We start from the raw sequence: 19,179 nt of genomic DNA on the forward strand, positions 1-19,179 counted from the left end.
GTGCCTCCTATATATGACAGGGAAACTATGCCCAAATCTTAACAATATGGTTGCCTAAACACGACCTGTATAATGACAACACCAGTTGACATCCCAACATGGATAGGGGACATTTCACAAGACCCCACCCCTAGACGAAATGCTACAGGCAATTAATGACTTCTTTTTTTGTAATTATATTTATGTACAGAAAACTCAGCAGTACATTTAACCCAATTTAGTGGCGAGTTCTTTGGCCTTTGCCTTTTCCAGCTTGGCAATTCAAGCCACAGATTTGGGACCCAGGACGTTGCCTCCCCAGTGGCGGTGGATCTCATCATAGCTGTCGTTGTAGTTGGTCCTAATAGCTTCCACCAGCTTGGCCAGAGCATCCTTGTCTTTCGAGTTAACCTGTGCGAAGGCAACAGTGGTGCACGTCTTCCTATGGACCAGCCACCCCAGTCTGGCCTTTCCCTTGATGATGCAGTAGGGGACCCCCATCTTCCAACACAGGGCAGGCAGGAAGACCACCAGCTCAATGGAGTCTACGTCGTGGGCAATCACCACCAGCTGAGCCTTCTTGTTCTCTACCAAAGTGGCGACTGTATTGGCCCCCCCTCGAAGGATAGGTGGTCTCTTAGTTGGGACATCCCCTTTGCCGGCAGCTTTCTTCTCAGCACGAGCCAGCAGCCTCTGCTTCTTCTCCTGCTTGGTCTCTGGCCTGTACTTGTGGGCAAGTTTAAGCAACTGGGTAGCTGTGTGCTGGTCCAGGACCTGGGTGAACTGGTTAATGGCAGAAGGAACTTTGAGCCGCTTATAGAGGATGGCCCTCTGCCACTGAAGCCTAATGTAGCGGGGGGGGGGGCATTTGATGAAGAAGCGTGTGAGATCTCTCTTGGGTTGGATGTCCTGCCCAATGCCGAAGTTCTTAGGCCTCTTCTCAAACAAAGGATTCACCACATTCTTAGCCTCCTGCTTCTTCACAATGGCGGGGCCAGGGCCACCTTCTTCCCCTTGGCCTTCTTTCCCTTGGGCATCTTGCCGGGTTGGAGGAGAGAGCCAATTAATGACTTCTAATAGAGGGACAATCTTCTCCACTGATGTACTTTTAGGTTATCCCAAATGGTCATTCCTAAACACATATACATATGAGCAGTACAAATGAATTCAGTAGGTTGCAGTCATATTACATACATATGTCAGTAATACCTAAGAAGAGATAATGAACTGGAGAGTGGAGGGGCATGGGAAGAGCTGGAGAGAGAAAGAGGGAGAAATGTGATACAATGTACTCATGTAAAAAATGTTAAAAAAAGAGATCAAAATCAGCCAAGGAAAACCATTACCAAATGGCAACCACACCGGAACACATAGAAGTATGGAATGAAAATGGTTTTGTGTGTGTTTTGGTACAGAATATTTCTATTAAACATTTCCCCTTTATTTTTTGCAGAGAAAAAGGGTCTGCGGCTTCCCTGGTTTTCCTAAGGATCTCTCGGAGTTTGAGTCAGGGTCCTGTGCTCTTCTGATCACTGCTGCTGCACTCCATTCTTCAGCTGTCAGTCGGTAACATCTCCCAGCTACTTGAGCGTCAAGTGCTTTGCAGTGTATTTTGGCACCATTTTCATGGACATTAGAAAGCCTGAATTTGGGGGAAATATTTGTAATTTATCTTTGTCATGTGACCTTTCTTGGGGAGTTGTGAAACATCTATTTATTCCAAATGGAGAATTGATTACAGACCAAAGAAATGATTCCATACAAGCCTAGCTTAGTGAACCAGTGAGTTTACTGGACTTCCAGGAGCATAGATGAGGGGTTACTTACATGACTAGGAAAGCCAGGGCTACATAGAGAAACCCTGTCTTGAAAAACAAATATTAAGATTCATGTATGCATGCATGTATGTATGTATGTATGTATGTATGTATTTGTGTATGTGTGGTGGTTTGAATCGGTATGGTCCCCATAGACTCATGTGTTTCAATGCATGGTCTATAGAAAATGGTACTTTTTTTTTCAAAACAGGGTTTTTCTGTAGCTTTGGAGCCTGTCCTGGAACTAGCTCCATAGACCAGACTGGCCTTGAACTCACAGAGATCCATCTGCCTTTGCCTCCCGAGTGCTGAGATTAAAGGTGTATGCTACCACCACCAGGTGAGAATGGCACTATTCAAAGGTATAGCCTTGTTGGAGGAAGTATGTCACTGTGGGGGTGGACTTTGAGCTCTCCTATGCTCAAGCTATGCCTGGTATGGAGCACAGTTCACTTCCTGTTGCCTGCACATCAAGATGTAGAACTCTCAGCTACCTCTCCAGCACCACGTCTGCCTGCATGCTGCCTTGTTTTTTGCCATGACAATAAATCTCTGAAACTGTAAGCCAGCCCCAATTAAATGTTTTCCTTTATAAGAATTGCTGTGGGCTGGAGAGATGGCTCAGAGGTTAAGAGCACTGGCTGCTCTTCCAGAGGCCCTGAGTTCAATTCCCAGCCACCACATGGTGACTCACAACCATCTGTAATAAGATCTGGGGCTCTCTTCTGGCCTGCAAGCATACATGGAAGGAATGTTGTATACATAATAAATAAATACATTTTAAAAAAGAGTTGCCTTGGTCATAGTGTCTCTTCACAGCAAAAGAAACCCTAAGACCATATGTATGTATGTCATATATACATATGTATGCATGTGTCAATGCTCGTGAGTGCATGTGAGTGAAGTGAAGAAAGGGGTATTGGGTGTTCTCTATCACTCTTTGCCTATTCCTTTGAAGCTGGATCTTTCCTGAATCTGAGGCTCATGTTTCGTTGGCTAGGCTGGAAGCCAGCAAGCCCCAGGGCTCCACCTGTCTCTGGCCAATGGAGCTGGGGTTGCAAATCCGTGCACCTTGCCTGGCTTGTTACATAGGTGCTGTGGGCTAAACTCTGGTCCCAAGTATGTAAGTGCTCTTAACTACTGAGCCATCCCTCCTGTTTCCAGTTTTGGTTTCCTCCGTGTGTGTGTGTGTGTGTGTGTGTGTGTGTGTGTGTGTGTGTGAGAGAGAGAGAGAGAGAGAGAGAGAGAGAGAGAGAGAGAGAGAGAGAGAGAGAGAACAGCTTACAGATATCAGTTCTCTCCTTCCACAGTGTAGGTTTTGGATGCTAGAACTGAGGTTCGTGGTCTCAGGGCAAGCAGTTGTGGTTGCTGAGCCACCTCCTTCATCCCCACACTTTGGCTTAACCTTATCCCAGAACAATTCATGGGAGATTATTTGCATCTCTGCTTTGAATTATATCTGCTTCATCTTTCCTCCCTTTCTTAAGACTCAAAGACTCCAATGGGAGTGGCCAGTGGGTGGAGCCTCACACCTCCACCTGTCAGAGAGGAGGAGAAAGAATATTCTCATCCTTTGCTATTTCAGGTGGGGAGTAGAGCTCCATCTGCGTGACTTGAAGCATCTCCCCGAGTAGGAAGGACACACAGATGCTTCACCCCTAAAGCTCAGTGAGCTGGGAAGCAGTCATTCTTGCTAAGAAGGGGGAATCCCTCCCCCCACCCCGCCCAGGCTCATGTTTGAACAGGTGGTCCCCTGCTGGTGGTGCTTTCGGGGAAGGTTATAAAATTTACAGGACTTGGGGCCTGGCTGGAGGAAGAGGGCTGCTCTGAGATAAGGCTTTATCTTCCTTTCTCTCTGCTTTCTGACTGCCATAATTGTATGACCAGCTGTCTCATACCCCTGTTATACCAGTAAGCCATCCCTGCCCCCATGCCTTCCCCAGCATGATGGATTATCTGTCGTCTTAAGCTGTAAACCAGTATATTGCCTCTTGTCAAGTATTTGGTCTAAGCAATAAAAAAAAAATAACTGTATTTAACAGTTCAGAACCAAATGTCTCACTTGCTTCTATCCCAAGCCTGTTCTGTTGTCCCTTTTACAACAAATGCCCGTCCCCACCCCTGCAGTGAATACAAGAAACCGGGAAGAGCTGGAGCTGGAAGTGCCAGCAAGGGTGACTAAGCCCTTCTGTTGTTGTGAGAATCTCCAACCTGTATTCAAAATGGATGCCTGGCAACATAAGGTTAGGAAAATTTCCTATAAGTGTGAATGCAACTTTTTGTTTCATTGTTATTAATTTACCTATTTTCTTTTGTGTATGCCTGAGCATATATGGGCACATGTTCACGTGTGTCACTACGTGTGCTTGTGTGTGGCCACCTGCCAAAGATCGACGTCTGGCACCTGCCTGGATTGCTTTCCCTCACTTTACTTATTTATGAGACAGAGTTTTTCACTGTACCTGGAGCCTGCCAATTAGCCTGAGCGGTTGGCAAGTGAGTGCCCGCCCTCAGAGTGGCAGGTCAGTGTCGGAGTGCCCACCCCTAGAAGTCCTCTGTTCCTGCCTCCTCCTGATGTGGGCTTTCAGAAGCATGTTACCATACCTGGCATCATATATGGGGCTGTGAGTCCGAATTCTGGTCAGCATGCTTGTGTGCAAAGTGTTTTACCCATTGAGTTGTTTCCTAAGATCCCTTGAAACTTTTTGGGTAAGTTTTAAAGTATTTCAGGTTTATTTATTTTTCTCTTCTTTTTTGAGATTCTAGTATAACAACAATGACATCATTTCTCCCTTCCCTTTCCCCCTTCCAAACCCTCCCATAAACCTTTTCTTCTTGTCTCTCACACTTATGGCCTCTTTTTCATTAGTTGTTGGTACACACATCTATGTACATGCATATATTCCGAAATATAATCTGCTCAGTCTGTATAATATTATTTGTATATGTTTTCAGGGCTGACTGGTGTGCTCTTCCCCGGGGAAGATTATTTCTTCCACTTTGAGCTTCCCTCCATTACCTGTAGTTCTTCATGTGGGGTTGAGGCCTCCTGGGTTTTTCTTTATCCAGTTTGGCAAGCTATTTGGTGTCCTCCTCGTTCAGCTCATAATTGGGCAGTCATGTTGGAGAGACTTTATGAGGGTAGCTTCTGACATTCCCAGGAGACACAATCTCACAGCAAACTCCCTTTCCCTCTGGCATTTACAGTCTTTCTGCCCCCTCTTCCGCGATGTCCCCTGAGCCTTGGGTGCAGGAGTTATTTTGGAGATGTATCCATTTGAACTGAACTCCACAACTCATTTTGATTGGTTGTAGTTTTATGTAATGTTCTCTGTATTTTGCAAAGAGAAAATTTAAATGTGCTGGGTGCCTACTATGCACAAAGCCCTGGGTTCCATCCCCAACATTATGGGGGGGGGAGTATTAGGGGGAGCTTAAAGAACCCAAGGTAGACCAGTTGTTCCACAGCAAAGAAAAACAAGCAAACACAATGAACAGCTCAAATTCTTTTGCCAGCTCTCTCCAGCAAACTCCACGGTCACTGCTGCCAGGTGGAGCCAGAACTTTAGGTGTCTCTGCCTTGCAGCTATATGCCTCTACTGCCCCCTTGAGCATCAAGCTCACTGGCTTCTCTGTTCTGAGTTCAGGCATCCCTCAGGGGCAGGAGCATGCATCACGGCCCATCTGCTGTTTTCTGCCAGGGAAGCTGGGAACAGAGCTCATGGCTTCCACTTTGGGAAGATTACTTACAATGTTGGAAGGTGTTTATATGATTCTAGGGCTTGTCTTCTCAGCCGGGTTCCCCGGCTGCTGAGGACTGAAGCAGAGGCCTGAGCATTAACTACAGGTTTGGGGTTTTGACAACTCCATCCTAATTGTCTATTTACTTTTGGCACAGGATCTCATGTAACCCAGCTGGCCTTCAGTTCTTTACGCCTTGAACTCTTGATCCTCCTGCCTCAGCCTCCAGAGTGCTCGGATTACAGGCTACACCACCGTGCCTGGCTTCTATCTTAATTCTAAAGATCCTAAATTTGACAGCTGAGTTCATTAACACTGTTCTCTATGCTCTGTGCTTCTGTATGTTTTACTTAACTTAGAAGTTATATCTCTTGTTTTTCTTTTAGTGATTATGTAATGGGGCCCTAGGAATTAGGGTCTGTTTTAAAAAAGAATGTCTTTTTTCGGTTCCATCTCTCGACAGGAAATACCATAATGGAGTGAAAGCAGCCCCTCCTAAGATCTGTGGTGTCAGGAAAAAGCCTATCTCCCTGACTGGGAACTGGAGTGCACAGCTATATCTAAATATGCATATCTTCTGTTTTTTGCTTCATCTTTTCTATAAACTGTAACACTGCTATATGGGCAAAACAGAGGCAGATGGAGAAATTCTGTCTTCCCAGTTTTGGCTAAATTAATTTCTCCCTCTCTTTCTCCCTCTCGAAGCTAGCATCTTTGACTTATAAAAATCTGTTCGTTACCCTCCCACCCCCACTCTTGACAATGTAGAGCTTAAGACACGTTAAAAGCCATCATCTCCTTCCCAACTTCTGTGTCAGAGTTATAAGCTGTTAAGTCTCCAACCTGAACAAAGGACTGAAATACCCATTTAACATATCAAAGTGGACCTGGCCACCAGGTTCTCCCAGCATCCCTCAGTCCCTACTTGTTACAAGGTCCTCCTGACTGGCATACCCAGCCCCTACCATAAACTTCTCTAGCTCAGGGGCTGAACTGCCCTTCCCTATATAATCCAACTATTTTGGCTACCTGGCCCTTCCGTCTACTGTCTTGGCCAGTCTCTTGGCCCAGGCTGCCCCTCTTATTTGGCAGCTGCTTTCCCCTCCCCATCTCCTCACATGACTCAGTCTAGACATGTTCACTCTGCTCTCTCCCAGATGGCCATGCCTTTGGCTATGCTTCCCTTTTATCTACAATAAACTTTTTCTTCCAATGCCTAGGAGCAGTCAGGCCCTTTCCTTCTTTATTTCCTTTTTTCAATCATCTGGTGCCAAAACCTGTCATGTTTATATTCCTTTCCATTTTTATTTATTTTCTTTCATTAATAAAGTATTTAATTGTATATATATTTAAGTCAAACAAGATATTGATATTTGGTGTACAGATGTAGTCATCTACTTTTCTTTTTCTTTTCACAAATCTAGTTAGTTTTAAAAATAGGCATGTATGTATGCATGTATGTGTATATGTATGTGCATGTATGTATGTATGCATGTGTGTGCATGTATGTATGTATGTATGCATGTGTGTGCATGTATGTGTGTATGTATGTGTGTGTATGTATGTGTATGTATGTATGTGTGTATGTATGTATGTGTGTATGTATGTGTGTATGTATATGTGTGTATGTATGTGTGTGTACGTGTGTGTATGTATGTACGTATGCATGTATGTATGCGTGTATGTATGTGTGTGTGTATGTATGTATGTGTTTTGGTATATGAATGTCACAATACATATCAGAGGACAACCTTCAGGAGTAAGTTCTTTCCTTTTACCGTGTGAGTTCCAGGGATTGAACTCGCGTCATCAGGCTTGAAAGCAAGCACCTTTACCTGCTGAGCCATCTTGCCGGCCCTAGCTAGTTTAGTTTTGGGTTTTGTCAGAAACTGTACCAACAAAATGACTTGAAGAAACTATCTGAAGCCTAGAGTGATGTGGCTTTCCTTCCGAGAGGAATGAAACCTCTTCTGGGAGGCAGCACAAGGCACAGGCAGTCTGGGATCGTCCACAGTTCATGGCAGGACTGGAGCGGATGAGGAGAGCGCTGCCTTCCTTGTGTTTCAACCTCAGCCTTTGGCAGCCTTTTTTTTGGAAGGGGCACATGGCCCTGGAGGAGAAGGCGTCCATCTTTCCTCCCTCCCCATCATGTGTAGGTGTGTGCGTTTGCGTGCGAGTGGAGGCCAGAGCTTGACATCGGTCTTCTTTGAACTATGCTAGATTGGCGGGCCAGTGTGCTCCTGGGATCCTCTCATCCCCGCCCTTCCAGTTCTGGGATGACAGCCCTGTGTTGTGCTGCTGTGCCTGGCTTATGACATGGGTGCTGAGGACCTGGCTTCTCATGCCTGTGTAGACCCTGACGCAGCTCTTCTTTAGCTGTGAAGCATATTTGTTCTGTTTTGACTAGATCCTTCTCAAATTAGGACTTGGCATTAGATTTTGTTAAATGGTTATTTTGGGCAGCTGCAAAAATGATCATAGTTGGTAGTTTTTGTTTTGTTCTGTGAGATATGTTATATATATATATATATATATATATATATATATATATATATATATATATATATATATAAACCCACACGGATCCCAGGTGATGGGTCCCAAGTGTTCTCACGGTCATATGTATCTCTGGAAGTACCACTCCACAAGTCACAGTGAACATTCAAGGCACTCGAGAGTGTTCTAGGAAATTCTGTGAAAGCTGTTAATTCGTGGTGAACCTGCCTGGGGCAGTGTCTGCTTTCCCACCTCTGCCTCAGTTTCCTGCTTTGCAATCAGAAGCCACTGGTGAAGGCTCAGCAGGCTGTTTCTTCTGAATGTCCCTCCAGTAGCTCACCAGAATTGAGCCAGATGCTCTGGCAGTGAGTAGCTGTGAGGAGGGTTCAGAGCTCCATCCTGGAGCCCCCTCCACTGATTTTTCCCAGCCTGGATAGCCCCTCCTTGTGGCCATATGCAATTAAGGCAGGGTTGCATACAATAGGTGGTAGAGGGGCTGATACTCAGGCGAGGTCTTGGGACCCTCCCTGCTCCCTCAGGAGTGCTGTAAATAGTCAACAGAGCCCAGCTAATGTGATTCTTTTGCAAGATGGAACAGCTCAACTCTCCAAGATGGCTCGAACACTCACTTACTACGTGTGTGTGTGTGTGTGTGTACATATGTGTGGAGGCCAAAGGTCAACCTCACCTTCCTCAGTATCCGTTTGCTTTGTCTTTTGACATAAGGTCTCTTACTGAGGCCTGAGGCACTCAACTTCAGGTAGGCTGGGAGGCCAGCTGAACCTCAGGATTCATGTCTGCCTCTCCTGCACCAGGATTACAAGGCTGTGCCACCGTTCCTGGCTTTTTACATGGGTGCTGGGGATCAAACCCAGGTTTTCATGCCTACTGGCAGGCACTTCGTTGATCAGCTGAGCACAGCCCCCTCTCCTGCTACCCCATCATGCTTACACTCTTCTTCTCTGAGTAAAGCATAGGCTTGTAATCACTTGTATTCATATTCGCTATTGTGAATCTCCAAGTGAGCATGTGGAACACACTGGGCTTGCCTCCTTTCTGGGTGTATGCAACACAGGCAAGTGTGGGTCTCTGCAATGACATTCTTGGGCAAAGCCCAAGGCCGGGGTAGGGAGTGTGCCAACTAGGTGAGCAGGGGCATCCCAGGGATCAAGTCAAGCAACCAGCCCTGAAGTGCTTCCTGCTCCAGCTTTAAATGGAAACGTTAGAGAAGCACATTTGCAGAGCTGTGGCACCTACAGCACTAAAAACAATTTAGACTTCTATTTCCAGCAAATGTCACAACTAGTGTTTGTCTCCCGTTTTCTAAAGATCAGAAGTTATTTGAAATGTGTGTCCAAACGCAAGTTGAAGTCTGAGATAGCCATGGATGGAGAGGAAGGTTTCCAGGATGGCCATCAGGAGCTTGGGACATGCTCTTCCCAGAGGGAGGAAGTCACCCTCCCTGGTACCGACTTTGTCGGGGAGGTCTGCAAGCCTAGCCATGCAGAGGAGTTAAAATCTGGCCATCCTTCTTCTACCGGTCACGGTGTTTGTTTCCAAGCGGTTTGGCTGGAATCTGAGCAGACAACTGCCTTTCATGTTTTATACATTTTATTCATACATTTCTCCAACTCTGAAATGACGAAAGCCCAAGTCTATGGTTTCCCATTACACAGCATCCTACAGATATGTATATTCTACAAAGAATACTATGCAGTTTCTCTTCTTCCCCTGTCACACGAGATAACTGATTAGGGTTTCGACTTGTACTGTGCTGGCAGTGCCACCAGCATTGTGGTTGTTCAGGCGACAGGGCAAAGGAATTGGGATGGGAGGGCGTGTGCTAAGGCATGTAAATAGATACACACACAGAGAAAGAAAAGCAGGACATTTACAAAGAATCCGAACCTTTCCAACCCCTTCAGCTCCTCTTGCAAGCTAAGGCTTTGCTGTACCCTGCGAATACTTACAATCGGATACGGTGAAATATACAACAACCATTAACATCTCTCTCTTTTTTATCACTGAGACAATACTTCAAAACCTTTTATAAAAAGGCAATAATACATACAGAAAGAAAGAACACGTTGGCAAAGCTTTAAGCAAAATCAGCCCAGAACTGAGTCTGAATGGCAATGCACCTACACTGCACTGAAACACGATGCTGTGGTCTCAGCACCACCTGCCTGCAGAGGACATCAAAGACTGCAAATCAACCCCTACCCCCAATTCTTGGTCTCTGCCAAATGAAAAATAAAAGCAAGGCCTCTTTCTGTGGAGGAATGCCTACTTCTACTCTCAAGCACAAGTCCCTCTGCTGAGATTCTCTCCTGGGTCCAGAAAGGCTCCGCCCTGGACCCTATGCTTTTGCATGCTATAGACAATGGATTTAACTCCAAGCAGTGGCAAAGTGCCGAGTTTTCTCCATACACAGAGCTGGAGTTGTGCTTGGGGGCTAGAAATGAGTTCTCCTGTGTGGCTGCAAACATCTCCTTCCATTTTCCTTTGCTTGGTCCATTTGCACAGGTTCATTCAAGGGAGTTAATGGAGGGTTGGTGACAGGTGGTAGGAAGTCAGGTGGTTCTCTCCCATCCCCCTAGCAGCTAAGACTTGGGGATGCCTGCCCCAGGGATGGTGCTGCTCTCTCTCTCTAGCTGCTGCTGTAGCCCAGGAAGTGTAGATATGAAGGTTGGGACACTCTTTCTCTTCCCCCCTACTTCCTGGATGGATGTGATAGCCGAACTTCACTCTGTAAACTGGGAGATCCGAGACTTCCCACAAGCTTAAGGCAAATGGACACGTGCAGCGCCCAAGCACATTGGGCTTCACAAGTATGGTCCTGTAGCCAGAGGTGCCACATAAAGAGGGAGACCCTATGTCTAAAGGGGCCAGAAAAGGGCAAGTGCCCCCAAACAAAAGCAGTGATGAGAAGAGCATACAGCCCTTCTGAAAGCCGTAGTGAGAAGCAAAGCATCTTCCTAAAGGAATTAACCAGAGGCGCAGAACAAAGAAGATGCTCACAGGGGCTTCCGTGTGCCTAGGCACAGACAGCCCGTTAAGAGAATAGGCTGAGAGTGTGGTGCTCCGCTCTGAGAAACCATCCGCACAAGCTGCTCGCCAGGCTGCTGACCTGAAACAAGGAGTGATGAGGGCTGCAAGGGGCTGGGATGCTAATCAGTGTGCCCTCTCTTCTTTCCAAGGAGACATTTTTATTACAAATTCACTAACCAAGCAGTTCTCTCAATAATGTTAATGGCAAGCGAAGCTTAATTCTGCTTGGCGTAAGAAACTGATCTGGGATGCTAAAGGAACAGCCCGTCAGTGGGAGACAAGAGAATGCTTTGGGCTGCTCATCCGAGAGGGGCAGTTTCCACTCTGGGTAGCTCTTGCTTCCTGGAGGGTGGTTTAATTGACTGAACTTTTGCAAAGAATAAACTAGTAGCCTTAAAGAAGAGACACCTGATTGAAAAACAAGAGAACTCTGGGCTGTAAAGCTCGAAAAGACAGCAGTAGCTTTAAAGGACAGCTCGCCCTGCCCACCTGCTCCAGGACTTGGATACTGGGAAGGGATCCCCTTCTTCACATGGTGGGGGACCCTGCAGCTTTGTTTATTCAGCCGCCAATAGGGCCGACTGAGACTCTGTCTTCTGAATGCAAATAGCAAGAAGTAGGTCAACTGGTTTCTTTGCCTTCCTGAGCAGATATTTTAAACATCTCACCTGATGGGGATGCATCTAAAAAAGTTACAATGTCCTCTCGACACTGGGAAACTTCCAGATGAATTAAACTGAGTGACACTTTTCGGTATTCAGATAGAAATATGATGCGCCTGAAAAGTAACTACTGCCTTATGATTAGAAAATCAGGCAGTGCCATCTTTTTAAACAAAGAACTAAGGAGATCCAAACATTCCCTCTCCTGGTGTGTGGAGCAGGGCTGGGGTGGCAGAGAGGACGTGCAATATGACTTTCCCACACTTCAACTGGCCACTGATTTAGTGATCTCTGATCCTTTGCTTTAGTTTTTAAGTGTGTGCGTGTGTGTCTGGTTCTGCTGATGGAACGGAGGCAGTCAGGAAGCTTTTAGCAATATCCTGATTGATCCAGATAGGACTGTACGCATATTACTCTGACTTCAGAAGGGTTTTCTTCTCTAGGTCCTAAACACACTGATTTAGAGTGCACTAGTGGAAAAGACAGACGACCCGTTGGAGAAGTCACTGGGCTCTAGGTGCAGGCTTTTCACCACCTGCATAAGGGTGCTCTTCTCTCAGAGTTCCTAGAAGGCAAGTGAGGTGAGAAGTCCCCCAGGCCTCCAAGAGCCAGCCACAGACATTAAGCTGGCCTCACTTTGCAAGGTTCATTCTACCTGTAGGAACGTGGTCGATGGCTACCGACAGGCCTTACCAGCATCTTGAGCATGTGGGAGCGGGAGGGATTCTGCCAGAGGGAGGGCCAGTTCTGTTTCCCATGCATTAGTTGCAGTCTTCTTTGTGCTTTACTGGAAGAGGCAGGGCAGGTACCGAGCCACTGACAAGAGTGGCTTACGGTCAGTACTACTGCACAAATGGTGTCTGGCCTGGGTGCCACTTAGATGGAGGTCAGCACTACACAGCCCTATGCAACTCCTGGACTCTTCTCCCTCCACCTAGCACGAGACCTGAGCCTGTCTCTGGTGGGGTATTTGGTCATTCCACTGTGGGACCAAACACAAGCTATTCTCACAATGTCTTGCTGATGAATTGTGACCCATCTGGTCACGACAAAGAATGGTCTACAAACAGAACCAAATGGTATGGTGTAATAGCTGGGGAGGGCGGGAGCTTGAGAATGAAGAGTGTGAGCACGAACATACCTTCTCTCTTCAGTGCCCAAGATGAGTTGTTCAGTTCCTGTCAAGGCACAAAGTGATGGAAGCCACCTAACTCACAAGCAATGAAGTGATGGTGTGTTTCCAAGGACCAAAGTCATGCCAATGCCTTGTTCTCGCACACAAGAAGAAGGGGAGACAGTCTAGTGGCCTCTGGCAAAGAGTCTGAGAATCCCAGTCTGAACCTCCTCTAGTGATTCTGACAGCATGGCAGCGGATGAGATGGTGAATGCTTCTAAAGCAACAAGGACAGGTGACTCCCCTGTGCCAAGGGATAGAGCAAGAGGAAGGAGAGCCCACAGGTGGCCCTTCGAGTCAGATGTGAGCCAAGCTGTACTCGGGCAGGCTGCTCTGTTGCCCTGCCAACTGATACTTATTCCTGGGCCTGCCATGGGTCAGTGAGCAGCTATCGAATTTTAAAACAGAAAAGATTACCAGCTTGGAGACCTGAACAAATCTGTAATGAAATGAAGGACCCAAAGGCATTTGATTATTGAACACATACAATGAAGTATATTTTAAAAAAAATTGGTCAGACTGTCCTGTTAGTTATCATTTTAAAGGAATTTACAGAGCTGTTATAGATTATTCTTTTGGAATAATTCAGTTTATAGCGAATGCCTAAACTGGTTTCTTCATTGCACAGTATATTCTCTTTAAATGGGTGCTTAAAACAATTACATACAGATTAAAAATCCGCATTTCTTTGCTTAATTAAAACGTTAATACTCTTAGACAACACAGATCTGAAATGGCGAAACCAGCAATACCCCCTCCCCCTTACAACAAATGAAATTGAGACAAAATTACAAACACATTTCACTACATGATTATTAATTAATAAAAATCAGTTTCTTTTTTTTCTGTTTTATAAAGTTGCCCGAAATGCAAGGGATGTGCATAGGTTTACAACTTAGTCATAATAGCAATTTATTCTTATTCCCCTGGGTGTGCCCCGTGAACGGAATGTACTTTGCTGTAATTACAGATTGTTTTGTCCAACACAGACACACCGACAGCATGAACGCTCGCGACTGTCCACATGCATTAAGAGTCAAGACCCAACTTCAAATCTCTAAAAGGTTTACAGGGTGCTTCAAAGAGACAGTATCACAGTATCTGGATGTTACATAAAGGACTTAAAAAAAAAAGAGAGAGGAAAAAAGGCCTTTAAAAATTTATGACTGTTTTGTAATCACTAGACTAATTATCTCAAATAAATAAAGGAAAAAAGATATTCCAATCCATAAAATCAGACTCTAAAAAGAATGTAGTGTTCCACCCCCAGTCAAGGTAACAGAATCATTGTTTATTATTATTAAAATAGATTATAGAAAGCAGCATCTATTTTGTGCAGTTTTTAGGGGCCTTTGAAATAAAAAGCTATGATTTCCAAAAATATAACATTCCAAAGGATTGAATAATACATACATTTAAAGATACATTTTATTAAAGTTTAGGAGAACTGATTAAAAAAGATACTGTCTCTTTAAATTAGTGTGTAATTGTTTTTCTCCTCCTATCTATTTGGACATGACAATAATTATAAATGTAGGTCACACTACAACTAGGTAGTCTCTAGGGACCACGACCTGCTGACACAAGGCCGATAATAAAGAGGCTTTTCCATGTAGGAGGTGGCTCCCAGTTTTAAACTCAGATAGCCAGGGAAAAGCCTAATAGACCCAGGAGACCGGGACCCACTGTGGGGCTGTGCACACGAGCTCGACAGCTTCCTCCAGATGTCTGATTGTCTCATCAATTTCGTTGTTGATAATTGTGAGATCGAAGTAGTGTGCATATGTTCTCTGTAAGACATCGGACTCCTTCTGCAGGCGTTGGAGAGATTCATCCTGGATAGATGGCATTGTAGAGGGACAGGAATGGGAGAAGGGAAAGGCAAATATTAGAGAGAAGTCAGTTGTAGCCTTTGTCTGTCTACATCTCAGTTCACCCCAGTGTCAGAACCCCAGGTCCAAACTAAAAATGGCTGTGTGACAGAGGAGATGATGGTCCCTGCCCTGTGATGACAGGGTTGTAGAACTCCCACTGGCGCCTGTGACTGGTTGACACGTAACAGGGGCCACTGTGAAAAACAGACAAAACCAACACTCCAGCAAACACATGGCCCCCACCCAGGCCTACTTGGGCCTATCCCCAGAGCCACGTGGGGGGAGGCCACACAAAGCATGGGTTTCCAGTGGCTACAGTTCTTTCACTATTCCTCTAAGCCAGGGTGACCAGGGCTAACTCCTATTTGGTGGGAGTACAGTGTGACTGGGTTGAACTTTTGTATTCTTTTCCTTGGATCTTAAAGCTTATTTGAGTCTTGTGTGTTTGTGCTAACAAACCTTGTCTTTGGGTAACAAATTAAGTTGTATTTTTCCCCTTCTACTGGAAAGGTTTAGTGTGTTCCAGGAATGGCACACAATAGCCTTCATTGGACAGCAGTTCATGCAGAGGTAAAGCTTTCTGCATGTTATAAATCATGGCTGGAATAAAGCCATTTTCCAAATACAATAGTAACTGCCACCTGAGGAATGTGCCCAAGTTGGTCTGTACTAGAAATGGCCAGGCAAATGTTTGCATGTACTCATGTCTCGAAAACAACTACAAAGCCTTGAGCTCTAAGAAGGCTTGCTGAAGGGCAACACCCCTATACACAGCTGGCCTCAGACCATCAGAACTCTCCTCAGGTCGAGCTAACACCAGGAGGGAATTTGGGGTCTCTAGCTTGTCCCATGAATATTGCTTTTCTTTTTGAGCCAGAGTCTCACTAGCTAGCCCAGGCTGGCCTGGAACTTGGGACTCTCCTATCTTAGTTTCCCAAGTGCCAGGATTATAGGCACACACCATCACACCCACCTCTAATGCTCCTTTAGTGTTCTAAAGAGCCACCAGGAAGAAGGTCTGCTTCTCTGTTTAATGGGCCAGATCTATCTTCCTTCCTTTCTTTTTCTCTAGTCTCGAGAGAGAAGAGAAGGAGATAGAGGACGAGCGAGCGAGAAGAGTCTAGAAGCCAGCAGAATAAGACATAACACGCAAGTCACTCATTCACACCATCACTTCCTTTTCCCCCTCCTTCGCCCTTTCTTTCACTCACTCTCTATCTCCCCCTCCCTCCCTTTCTCCCTCCTTATTTTTCAAACAGGGTTTCTCTGTGTAGCCCTGTCTCTGGAACTTAGTCTATATGTTCTTAGGCTGGCCTTGAACTCAGACATCCACTTGCTTCTCCTTCCTGAGTGCTGGGATTAAAGGGTTGTACCACTACTGCCTGGCAGGTCAATTTTTTTTATGTTGAATTTACAAAGGTCAAGGTAAAATTCAAATTTGACCTTTGTGAGTAAAATTAATTACAAGCTTTCTTCTCAACCTGCCAAATACTAGGGAGTTGTAAACTATTGGTTGGCATCATACACATAAACACACACACACACACACACACACACACACACACACACACACACCCATCTCCCCTTAGGAGTAGACAGGGACAGGGTCTCTGTGTAGCCTAAGCAAGCCTTACTCTATATGCATATATGTATATATCTATAGTTTTATGTTTATTTGATTACTAACCCTCTCCTCAGCCAGGGCATAAAAACTTGTGTTGCATGCTCTGCCACTGCTGTGTCCCAGAGCTAAGCAGAGCTATGTACACACAGTACGTGCTTAATAAATGCTATTGAAAGAACAAGTGGTTTTTTGACTGATACTAGTCCCTTTAGGATTTAGAGAAGTATTAAGTCTATTGTCAAGAGACTGGGTGATTGTGCTAGGAAATGGGGTTCAGGGTAAGAGAATCTGATCTCTGGAGAATGTCAAAACTGTGATACCTTCAGGGACCAAGGAGAGCTGGGAACCCAGTCCTGGCTAAGCACCCCTCCTCCTCTTCTCATAGGGTACAGCTCTCTGGCAAGGACATGAGCAGGGAGGAAATTCTACTCCAGCCCTCTGCAGGACAGATAGACACCAGAGCAGCCAGAAATTCAATATTCCTATTCTGGGCACTTTGACCAATCAGAGTCTACTAGCTTAGTCAACCTCTACAGGAATTTCAAAGTAGGACTCAGCATGTTTTGATTATCAGGGTTAACAATCCCAATGACTAGTGACCTCAGCCACTAGTCACCTTCTGAGGTCCTAAATACACACATTGTACTTGTACCTGAAAAGCACAGCATTTTCACTGTGGCTCAGCTTCATAAGAAACAACCCCCCCTTTTCAGCATACATGTGTTCATCAGAGACAGGAGTGCTTCCTACCAGTCCCTGGAGGCACCGTTCCTAAGAAGTCACTCTATGTACCACAGGGTTCTATGTGCTATGTTCCTGGGCCCGGGACACTGCTACCAAATTCCGGTTTGTTCAGAAGGTTGGGCAGATGCAAAAATTTGAGGAAATTTATGGCTAGACAGTTATCTTTACTGAGCGACAAAGCTCCCTTATATTTGCATCCTCTAAAGTGAGGCTCGGTCACCTTCACATATAAGCTTGTCCCTTCAGATATAACAGGCTTAACTCAGTGAAAACAAAATGCTTTTATTCTAACAGCAAAAGCAAGGATTTATGGGAATGAAATGTCTACATTCTACATCTATTAAAAGACACAGGCTGTATTTCATCACCTCCTAGCTGGTACTTACAGGCAATTTTCTGCACCATTTTGGCAGCTATGGAAAATTAGTAAAAGGGCAGAACAGGCAAAAAACAAAAACAAAACAGAAACAAAACAAGGATGATAAATCAAGAAAAATACATAGTAACCAAGGACAAACGTTAATAACAATGAGGAGTTTGAAACACACATGGGAAAGGACTTTCTGAAGGAATATGCCTTTTGCCAATTAGATGACAAAGAATGGCGAAGGAAAACAGGAGCAATAAAGGTCACTCTAAATATTAAAGACACATATGACTTCCAAGCCTTGATTTAACTGTATCGCAAGATGGGTTGGCATTCACTGGACATAGTCAAAAGTCTGCCGATGGTTCTAGAACCTGCAAAATCATGCTCTTCAGGATAACTGTACAAGAGCGTCTTCCCACGGGCTGGAGAGATGGCTCAGCGGTTAAGAGCACTGACTGCTCTTCCCGAGGACCCGGGTTCAATTCCCAGCACCCACATGGCAGCTCACAACTGTCTGAAGACCCAGTTCTAGGGGATCTGACACCTTCACACCAATGCACATAAAATAAAGTAAAATAAAGTTAAATAAACCATAAATTTAAAAAAAAAAAAAGAGCGTCTTCCCAGCTCAGGACCACAGGAAGCAGATGTGGTTACACTGTCAGCATGTCCTGCTGCCCTTACCTTCCAGGAAGGAAGAGCCTTTGCGAGGGCTCAGTACCACCTGGGCCAGCCTGGCAACTGCTGACTTGAACTGGCTTGAAAGCACCCAGAATTTATTCCTTTTGTGGTGCTGGGGAATAGCACCCAGGACAATGTTCATGCTAGGCAAGTGAGAAAGAAGGCTCCCTGCCCAGGGCAGCTCATTTCTAGGTTTGGTAGTCTCCAGGGGGTCTTCATCTGCAGGGCATCTTGGGCAGCCCCACTGAGGTCAAGGATTCCTTATAGCCCCTCTTGGCTCCCTGCTAAGGAGGGCAGGGTCTGCTTGGACACCTTGAGCCTTGGGAATTGAGGGGGTTTATGCTTATACTTCAGAAGCAGATGTACTGATTAAGGCTGCAGGCTGTCCCACTGACTGGTCTAGTCCAAATCATATCTCCTGGAACAGACCTCCTGCTATAAATGGAGACGGATACACTTCAGACTATGCTAGGGAAGAGGCTGGAATTTGTCTAATATTCTGATCCCAGAAGAAACACCCTGCTTAGGCAGTCTAACTCCACATATCGAACAAGGCCCTTGTACTCTGGAAATCAGAGTGCCCTGCAAAAGGACAAAGCAGATCTTTGCTCAGGTGTCTTCAGTACAAGACATACTACACATTCCTTACCATAGAGCGTGCTTGTCCAGAGAAGGGGGAGTTCACTCTTACCTCATTTAAACCTGGAGTGATAGTTGGCGCCGCAATGAAGACAACAAAAGGAGCAAACTCAGCAGTTCTCAGGACCTTCAGTGCCTGTGTGGAAAAGGAGGAAAGACTCTTAGAAGAAGAAATAACCAAGACAACATGCAAAGGAGTCTACAAAAATGTGATACAACTGAAAAAGTCAAGGCCTTGGCTCAAGATTTTGGCAAGTTATAATTAAATGTACCAACTTTATAAGTAATGTCCATTGCTTTTCTTGTAGCTAACAGCCCAGAAAATCA

General features: G+C 45.3%; 1 protein-coding gene and 1 pseudogene across 4 annotated transcripts in view; both read right to left on the bottom strand.

The window, feature by feature from the left end:
- Nucleotides 1-207: 207 nt before the first annotated feature.
- On the bottom strand, nt 208-1,016 carry LOC119804587 (annotated as a pseudogene).
- Nucleotides 1,017-13,387: 12,371 nt separating this feature from the next.
- The window catches only part of Cask (calcium/calmodulin dependent serine protein kinase), a 331,839-nt gene continuing 326,047 nt past the window's right edge, over nt 13,388-19,179 (bottom strand). For all 4 annotated transcript variants that reach the window (XM_038316597.2, XM_038316596.2, XM_038316595.2 and 1 more), the window contains 2 exons: nt 18,905-18,988; nt 13,388-14,755 (listed from right to left, as the gene is read on the bottom strand). In XM_038316597.2, coding sequence (XP_038172525.1) covers nt 14,579-14,755; nt 18,905-18,988 — 261 coding nt within the window. In that variant the 3' untranslated portion in view covers nt 13,388-14,578. The remainder of the gene's footprint in view (nt 14,756-18,904; nt 18,989-19,179) is intronic.

This window comes from Arvicola amphibius, chromosome X (genome assembly GCF_903992535.2).
Source record: "Arvicola amphibius chromosome X, mArvAmp1.2, whole genome shotgun sequence".
NCBI lineage: Eukaryota > Metazoa > Chordata > Mammalia > Rodentia > Cricetidae > Arvicola > Arvicola amphibius.